The 9,615-nt window shown below is 38.0% G+C and overlaps 1 protein-coding gene across 1 annotated transcript in view; it reads right to left on the bottom strand.

Moving 5' to 3' along the window:
- Nucleotides 1-9,615, bottom strand: part of ACADL (acyl-CoA dehydrogenase long chain) — a 99,456-nt gene that overhangs the window by 51,079 nt on the left and 38,762 nt on the right. Inside the window, exon 5 of the mRNA XM_007934538.2 lies at nt 7,970-8,036. Within this exon, the coding sequence (XP_007932729.2) occupies nt 7,970-8,036 (67 nt within the window). The remainder of the gene's footprint in view (nt 1-7,969; nt 8,037-9,615) is intronic.

Below are 9,615 nucleotides of genomic sequence, written 5' to 3'. Positions count from 1 at the left end.
CAACCTTCCTTCCGAGGAGTGGCTGGTGGGTTTGAACCGCCAGCCTTCTGGTTAGCAGTCAAGTGCTTTAGCCACTATGCTACCAGAGCTCCTGTTCAGTATATAGCAGCAATTTTGTCTTGGTTTCGAGATAAGTTAAAAGGAAATAGATTTTCTAAAATCTTAGTGGTATAGTCTTTAAGTTATAAAACTTAGATGAATTTAAAATATTTCAATTGTTAAACTGTTGTGTTTGAGTATATACCAACTATTGACTGCTAACCAGAAGGCTGGCAATTTAAATCCACCAGCCACTCCTCGGAAGGAAGGTTGGGCAATTACTTCATTAGAGATACCACCTTGGAAACCCAAGGAGGGGTCGCTAGAAGTCAGGTATGACTCGACAGCAGTGCGTTTCATTTTTTTTTTTTTTTTTAATTGACAATTACATTACTCAACTGCTTTCTTTACTTAGGAAAAATTCATATAGGAATAATCAAAACTAAGTTACAAGTAAGCATATTTTTGTATACTTGAATAGAATGTGAATAAGACTCAAATATTTACTTAAATGATCTAGTCAATCAAAGCAAACAAAAAAACAACTCACTGCTGTCGAGTCAATTCCGATTCATAGTGACCCCTCTTTGGGTTTCTGAGGTGGTATCTCTATGGAAGTAGATTGCCCAGTTCCTTCCAAGGAATGGCTGGTGGGTTTGAACCTCCAGCCTTCTGGTTAGCAGTCAAATGCCTTAGGCACTGCACTAACAGGACTCCCACTCTAGTCAATATGAATAGCTATAACTCAAGAAATTTAAAGTCTGCAAGCTGCCCTAATGGGCTTGAGGATTTGATCAGTTGTAGAATACATTTAAGTTTGACTAGGTACTTTTAAGAAACTGTTTAGATACTCATTATATTCATAGCTTTCAGCTCTGCCCTTTACCAGTGTGAACTTCTACTATGTTAAAATAATGCAAACAAAACTATGTCAGCTATAAGGTATTCACAGAATGTTTATTTATTTTATGCTAGATACTAAAGATTCAATTGTGAGCAAAATCCTCAGTCTCTGCCCTCTTGAGAATTTACTTGAAAGAGAAGTACTTACATACTTAAAAAAAAAAGAGAGAGAAATATATTTTTTAAAATTATCACATCGTGTTATCATTCTAGCATAGCACTGTCCAGAAGACGTTTCTGAAATGATGGAAATGTATATCTGTGCTATGCAACAGTCAATCGCCTTATGTGGTTATTGTAATGGAGAACTGAGTTTTTAATTTTATTTCATTTTAATTTAAATAGCGAGATAGAACATAATTCTTAATCTGGCTTTCAGGGAATCTGTGAATGTCCCCAAATTAATGTGAAATTCTGTATGTATATGTGGTATTTTTGGTGGAAGAAGTCTATCATCTTTATCAGATTCTCAAAAGAAGTATGAAAATCAGTATAGAATTAGAAGCTGGCCACTTTAATTTTTATTATTTTATAGATCAGTATATTAATTTTTTTAATGTATTTTTTTACATTACAGTTTGCTTCACAAAATGTGAAGCAGAGTGAGCATTCCAGTCTTCTGATGTCCTTATATCACTATCATTCAAATTTGTTGAAGTGTGGGAGCTTATCATTAATGAGTGCAGGTGATTTTTCTAGTTGGTATTGTGCTTGTTACTTTACATATGATACCTCATTTAATCATTATGACAACCCTGGGAGTGGAGGGAGTTCTCCTCAAGACAAAACTGGCTCAGCATGGTTGCGTAATTTGCCCATGGTCAAAAAGCCTGATAAGTTGTGGAGCCAGGATTCTTGTCGGTATGTGTATGACTCTAAACCTGTGCTCTTTCCCTTGTACCATACTACTTCTTTAGTATTACATCATTAAGGATGTCTGTGTTCACAAGGATTATCTGGTAGTTGTGTTTGGAAAGAAATCTCTAAATCTACCAATTTTTATATTTACACTACTCTTGAAGTAATTCATTTTAATAAAATTTAGTAGGTGAATTAAGTAAATTCAGTATTTACTTTTTCTGCTGAGAAGAGCTAAAGGACAGATTTGTCCTTTTTTAGCTGGAAACAAATAAAATCCTGTCTTCCGAGACTATGTTGACCTTCATTGGTCTCCTATAGCACTTTGGGTTATACAATTTATTAAACAATACTTTGTTCTACATGGCTTGTTAATATATATACTAGTCTTAATAACCCACCTCTACTTTGGGTCCCTTGAAGGTATGAATCACATTTTATACTTTTTGGAAAATCTCTGATATGTTGTTGTTAGGTACTGTCTTGTTGGCTCTGACCCATAGCAATGCTATGAACCGTAGAATGAGACACTGCCTGGTCCTGCACCATCATCACAATCCTTGCTATGCTTGAGCCCATCCTTGCAGCCACTCGGTCAGTCATCTCATTGAGGGCCTTCTCCTTCTCTGATCCTCTACGTTGTCAAGCCTAGTATCTTTCTCCAGGGAATGGTCCTCTCTGACAACATGACCAAAGTAGGTGAGACAAAGTCTGGCCATTCTAACTTCCAAGGAGCATTCTGGCTACACTTCTTCCAGGACAGATATGTTTCTTTTTCTGGCAGTCCATGGTATTTTCAGTATTCTTTGCTAACACCATAATTCAAAGACATCAACTCCTTCGTGGTCTTCCTTATTCACTACCTAGATTTCACATGCATATGAGGTAACTGAAAATATCATGGTTGGGCCAGATGCACCTTAGTCTTCAAAGTGACATCTTGAATCTTTAATACTCTAAAGAGACCATTTGCAGTGTATTTGCCCAGCGCAGTACGTCATTTGATTTCTTGACTGCTGTTTATATGGTCCTTGATTTTGGACCCAAGTAAAATGAAATCCTTGCCAACTTCAGTCTTTTCTCCATTTATCATGCTGTTGCTTATTGGTTTATTTGTGAGGATTTGTTTTCATTGTGTTGAGTTGTAATCCATACAGAAGATTGTAGTCTTTGAGCTTCATAGATAAATGCTTCAAGTCCTCTTCACTTTCAGCAAGCAAGGTTATGTCTTCTTCATCACACATTGTTAATGAGTCTTCCTCTAATCCTGATGCTGCCTTCTCTTTTATTTACTCCAGCTTCTTGGATTATTTGCTAAGCATATAGATTGAATAAGTATGGTGAAATTATTCAACCTGATGCACACTTTTCCTGATTTGAAGCCATGTACAATCCCCTTTTATGTTGAATGACTACATCTTGTCCTATTTATATGTTCCTCATGAGAACAATGAACTATTCTGGAATTCTCATTCTTTGCAATGTTACCCATAATTAGTTATGATCCACACAGTTGAATGCCTTTGCATAATCAATAAAACACAGTTAAGCATCTTTCTGGTTTTCTTTGCTTTCAGTGATATCCCTCATTCTGTGACCGTTTCTGAATCTCTGGCAGTTCCTTGTTGATGTACTGCTGGAAGTGTTTTTGAAGTATTTTCACCAAAATTTTACTTGTGTGTGATATTAATGATATTGTTTCATAATTTCCACATTCTATTATACCACCTTTCTTTGAATCGATGCAAATGTGTAACTCTTCCAGCCATTTGGCTGATTAGCTGTCCTTCAAATTTCTTGGTATAAATGAGCGACTGCTTACAACATTGCATCCATTTGTTGAAACATCTCCATGAATATTCTGTCAATTGTTGGAGCCTTGTTTTTCTCCAGTGCCTTCAGTGCGGTTTGGACTTCTTCCTTCAGAACGTTGGTTCTAGATCATATGCTACCTCTTGCTACAGTGACTCTGTGTATTCCTTCCATCTTCTTTTGATGCTTTCTGTGTCCTTCATTATTTTGCCCATAGAATCCTTCTGTATTGCAACTTGAGGCTTGAATTTTTCTTGTGTTCTTCCCTTTTGGTTTTCTCACTCCAGGTCTTTGCAAATTTCATTATAATACTTTGCCTTCCCAAGCTGTACACTGAAATCTTCTGTTTAACTCTTTTAATTCTTTTGTTCATGTTAGCTACTCTCCATTAAGAGCAAACTTCAGATTGTCTTCTGACATCCATTTTTGTCTTTTCTGTCTTTCTTATAGGCATATGGATATTATCCTGTCACTGACAGCATTGTACTTCAGGACGTTGAAATTTTCTTTCTGCCAATGAACGTGATGCTGTTCCTATTCAATCTGTTATTCTTGGCATAAGTGACCACATGATTGTCAGATTCAAAATGTACAATAACAGTCCATTTCAGTTCACTAATGCCTAGGATATCAATCTATATATATTGCATTTCATTTTTGGTGACTTTCGGTGTTCCTAGATTCATGTTTTGTACAGTCCATGTTCTGACTATTAATGGATGTTTGCAGCTGTTTTTTCTCAATTTGAGGTGTGCCTCCTCAGCAAATGAAAATCCCGAAAGCTTTATTCCATCATGTCTTCAGGGGTGCCTCTACTTTGAGTAGGCGGCTCTTGCCTGGTCGTAGTTTGACCAATCTGAGGGACTCATCTTCCAGCAATAAATCAGTGTTTCACAGATGTTTATAAGGTTTTTAGTGGTCAAATTTTTGAGAAGTAGACCAGCATGCCCTTCTTCCTAGTCTGTCTTAGTCTGGAAGCTCTGCTGAAATCTTTCTACCATGAGAGACCCTGCTGGTGTGTGAAGTACTCGTGGCATAGTTTGAAGCATCTCAGCAATGCACAAACCACACAGTATGACAAACTGAGAGTTCTAGATATACAACACAACTGTAATTATGTATATATTTTGATTTGAATATAAAAATCAGTTCTGTCTTTTTGAAATTGGAATTAATCAGTTCTAACTTGTTAAATAGGAACTCTGGTAGCGTAGTGCCTAAGGCACTTAACTGCTAACCAGAAGCCTGGTGGTTCAAACTCACCAGCCACTCCTCAGAAGGAAGGTTGGGCAATCTAGTTCCGTAGTGATAACTGCCTCGGAAACCCAAGGAGGGGTTGCTATGGGTTGGGGCCAACTCGATGGCAAACAACAATAACAACATTAACACAATTAAATTTTTATCATCTTTATTGATGATGAAAACTTCTGAATGCGTATTAAAAGACACACAGAGGCAAATACTAAAAGTGACTTGAACTTGAATTTTAAATACCTTGAAAGCAAATACTGTTCTTTCATTATATAATCAATGCCTAGCATTGTCTACAGTGGTTGGTAAGCATTCATTCAGTGAAGGAATGAATATTTGCCTATTTGTATATGTAGTAAGGAAGATATAAAATTTGTGGCTGGCAACCCATGAAATGTTTCTTATAAATGTTTATTTTATCTTTTTGCATTCTATAGTTGCTTTATCTTTACTTGATATATTTTGTCCTCTTTCTTTTGTCTCTAGTACTAAACTGGCTATAGATGATCTTAGATATCTTAGAACCTGTGTGAATGTGTGTTCAGTGAATGAATGAATGACTTCAGCCACAAATTATGGACTTTAAAAGTAATTATTTTATTATAATACTTAACACTGGCAGTTCTTAAAAATAGATAAGTATAATGTGTTATATTTTATCATTTAAGTCTTAGATTGTATTTTCTGTTTTTCTTGAATTTATGATCTCAATTAACTTAATGACAATTAATGAACTAGTATACCTCTACAGGAAAAACATATCTCTCTACTTGGATCTGGATATTTAGCTGTGAAGGAATATAATTGTTTTGGGAATTTGGAAAGCCTGTATATTAGCCATTACCATTACCAGTGTTATTTTAAATATATGTCTTTGACCTGCCTCTTTTTCTTTCATTCAGGAAAAAAAAAAAAAAAAAAGGGTGGGGGGAACCCACCACAATATCTTGGGAGAGGACAATTAGAGAAAAAAGATAGAGAAGGAGAATATTGAAGAAAAAGGCAAAAAGAAAAAACAAAGAATGGGGTTAACTATGAGAAAAAAAAATTGCAACCAGGAACAGGGAAAAGAAAAAAAATCTGAAAACTAGAACCTGGGAAGGGTAGAATAAAGAATAATGACAAAAATGGCAAAAGTAATAATAATAGCAGTAGTTTAAAAACAGACAAAAACAAACATACTAAAAAAAAGAAAAAAAAATTGGAGCAGGGCGGGGCAAGGCTCCTAGGCTCTGTCAGAGCACACAGACTGGGATGGAATTCCTGCCAGCCTAGAAGGTGGGTGGAAGTGAGGGATGGCTGCACCTCTGTTCACCAAGAGGGTGTGGGATATAAGAGCAACAACGGGAACGTCGCACCTTTCCAATTGTCCGTCCACGTCTGGAATGTCCTTGTAGTTCCCAGCACGTGGAGCCTGTTCTTAAATCCCTGCAATCTGGGAGAAGGATGTCGCTTTCAACATCCAAAATGGTCAAGCTACTTGTAAACGTTCAAAATGGCCACACCCTCCAGACAGGCAAATGTCCGTAGCTCAGCCCACCTTCCTCTTTGCTGCCTTTTATTTACTAGCCACCAGAGCAGTCCTCCTAGCAGTCCCTAGCTAGCAGAACTGATTTTTAGGTTAATTCTTAGGTCCTGCCACCACTCGGCAATACCCAAGCTGTCTGTGCCGTCAGGATCGCTGCTGGACCTCAGCTCTGTGTGTCTCCTTTTTTGGTGTTTTCATGCAAATTCTTCTGCTAGTGGGGGTTTAGTCCACTACCATGTCTTTCCCTTCAATGCTCAGGGGTCGAGGATTATCTTCTGTATCTGTGTTAATTGGTTCCCCTTTTCTTTGTTGAAGAGGTTATGTGCAGTCTTTCTGCCTATTCTGCCATCTTACCTCCTTTTTCAAGTTTAGAAACTTTTATAGCAATTCACAAGGAGCCCTGGTGGTGGCACAGTGCTTAAAGAGACTGACTACTAACCTAAAGGCCAGCACTTCAAACCCACCAGCTGCTATGTAGGAGAAAGCAGCAACAGTCTACTTTTGTAAAAATTTATATCCTTGGAAACCCTATGGGGCAGTTCTACTCTGTCCTATAGGGTTGAGATGCGATCTGTTTAAAATGTTAAAAAGCAAAGATGTCATTTTGGGGACTAACATGTGCCTGACCCAAGCCATGGTATTTTTAGTCACTTCATATGCATTTCAAAGCTGCACAACGAATAAATGATAGTGAAGATGAATTGATGCATTTGAATACGGTTTTGGCAAAGAATATTGACTATAACATGGACTGGCAGAAAAATGAAGAAATCTGTCTTGCAAGAAATATAGGCAGAATACTCCTTAGAAGTGTAGATGGCGAGACTCATTTACTTTATCTCACATTAACAGGAAGGGCTGTCATGTGTGGAAAGGTAGAGGGTCAGTGAAAAGGAGGAAGACCCTCAATGAGATAGGGTGACACAGCGGCTGCAACAGTGGACTCAAACATAGCAATGTTTGTGAGTCTGGAACAAGATAGGCAGTGCTTCGTTCTGTTGTATATAGCGTCAAATCAGACCATCTTGACGGCAGCTAACAACAATAACAATCTTTACAGAGCAGACAGCTTTCCTTCAGAGAAGTGGCTATGGCTATGGCCGATCTTTCTGTTAGCAAACCAAGTGCTTAAAAACTATGCCACCAAGGCTCCTTCAGAAGGACTAAATTTCTATCAGTAATATCTTTTGCTCCTAGGACCTTTTGAAAGTATTCTTGATATTTATGAGAAAGCCTCTTCCCCAGTCACTCATCAACACAAAATTTATCAACTTGCTTGTTCTATACTTGGCAATGGGAGCATTTCCTTCACCTTTTCTGATTTGATAAGGGCTGTCGAAAAGCTAAAACCACTTTTGCCGTATTAGTAATGAGACATGCAAAATAATATGAAGAAGCTACCCAGTTTATGTTAATATAATGTTGTAACTTTCTTATTAGCTCAGCAATAACTTAAGTAAACTTAATTCTTGTGTGGGTCCCTGGATCTGACAGAAGCAATGATGAGTAGTCTTTGAGACTTTGTTACCCATGGCATGACTCTGGAGAGACATGGTATGGATGCCCCTTTTTACACACCTTGCTTCCACTGAGAATCCAGTCACTTCCATCCTTTTTGGCATTTGTTCTTATTCCTTGCAAATCACTGTAATTGAAAGAAAAGATGAATAAATCATCACTTGGTAAAAACTGAACTATGCAAATATCATTAAGTAAATGTATGTAATGTGATTAATTCATATTGGCCACACTATAAACACTGACCTTAGATATTAGAAATAGTCACACAAATGACTAAAAGACCATGTCTGATATATTTTAAAACATTTATATATATGGATATATGATTAAGATTACATTAACTAAGCTGATTTTATAGAGCATAATAAGACCCAGCTAGCATTCAGTGACCTCCAAATTGGGCTCAAATGATATTTCAAGGCCCACTATTTCCCTGGAATTATTTGCTACACATACTTTCCTGCCTTTAGTCAGCTTGCTTCCTTCCCCTGTCTCTACTCATCAAAAGTTTAGCTATTTAATTAAGAGGTCAGCAAGATGGCAGAGTAAACAGCTTCAGGCTCTCTCCTCCCCACATACACAAACATCAAAAACAATAGAAACTATCAGAAGCAACTTAGCCATAATTTTGAAAAACAGTCAAAGGTTTACAGCATTCAAGGGAACAAAGACTCAAGAAAAGGGCAACTTAAAAAAAACAACAGTAGGAAAGCTTTGTGGTTATTTTACCTGTGCCTCACCACCTCCCCAGGTGGCAGCAGTCTTGAAGACAACAACCTGTGATCCTAGTGTGGGACCCTGGTCTCTGTTCTTGAGGAAGCGTACCAGACCATATTCACAAATTATTGTGTTTGTCTGTTCTAACCTTTCTGGGGACTACCTGAAGGTGGATGTAGGGAGCTCATATCAGTTTCACCTATCTCAGAACTCACTCAGGGCTCAAAAGTGGTGGGCACTGCTAGAAACACTAAGATGAATGATCAACCTGTAGCCACCTGGGGCAAAAGAGTATGGTTGAGATGTACAACAGACCATCTACAGCCTGGGAGGAAAAGCAAGGGAGAGAGTTTCTTTGGGAAATTAGGGCACTCAAAAGCACTGTGTACATGAGAGAATTTAGAACACCACACCATACACAGAGCAAGACACCTGCTCAGAAAAGACCTGAGAAAACCCTATGTCCAAAGGCTCAGTGAAAGCAAGGCTGAGTGTGGAAGGAATGCCCTACCACAGAACCAATCTGCAAAGACTGGGAGAGAGTTTTTTTTTTTTTTTTTCCTTTTTGCTGTTGTTTTTCTTTCCATTAAATTCCTGCCATTCAAGGAATCTGTCAAAACACTACCTGGACATGAGCTAAAGGAACAGATTTTAGTAACCACCACACATCAAGGAATATAGTTTTAATATAGTAAAAAGAGTTTAGAAACCAACAGACTACCACAGCCTTCAATAATCAAAAACATAACAAAACACCCAGGAAACTCTAAGAAACGGGGCATATCTGGTTTACAGAGTTATCGTATTGTTGTTGTTGTTGTTGTTAAGTGCCGTTGAGTCATTTCCGACTCATAGCGACCCCATGCACAGCAGAACGAAACACTGCCCGACCCCGCGCCAGCCCCACAATCCCTGCTATACTTGAGCCCATCATCACAGCCACCATATCAATCCATCTCCTTGAAGGCCTCCCCCTCTTTCGTCGA

Source organism: Orycteropus afer, unplaced genomic scaffold (assembly GCF_000298275.1).
Source record: "Orycteropus afer afer isolate SDZICR_OR568_19922 unplaced genomic scaffold, OryAfe1.0 scaffold00002, whole genome shotgun sequence".
NCBI classification, from domain to species: domain Eukaryota; kingdom Metazoa; phylum Chordata; class Mammalia; order Tubulidentata; family Orycteropodidae; genus Orycteropus; species Orycteropus afer.
This window is presented reverse-complemented; position numbering and strand designations above follow the sequence as displayed.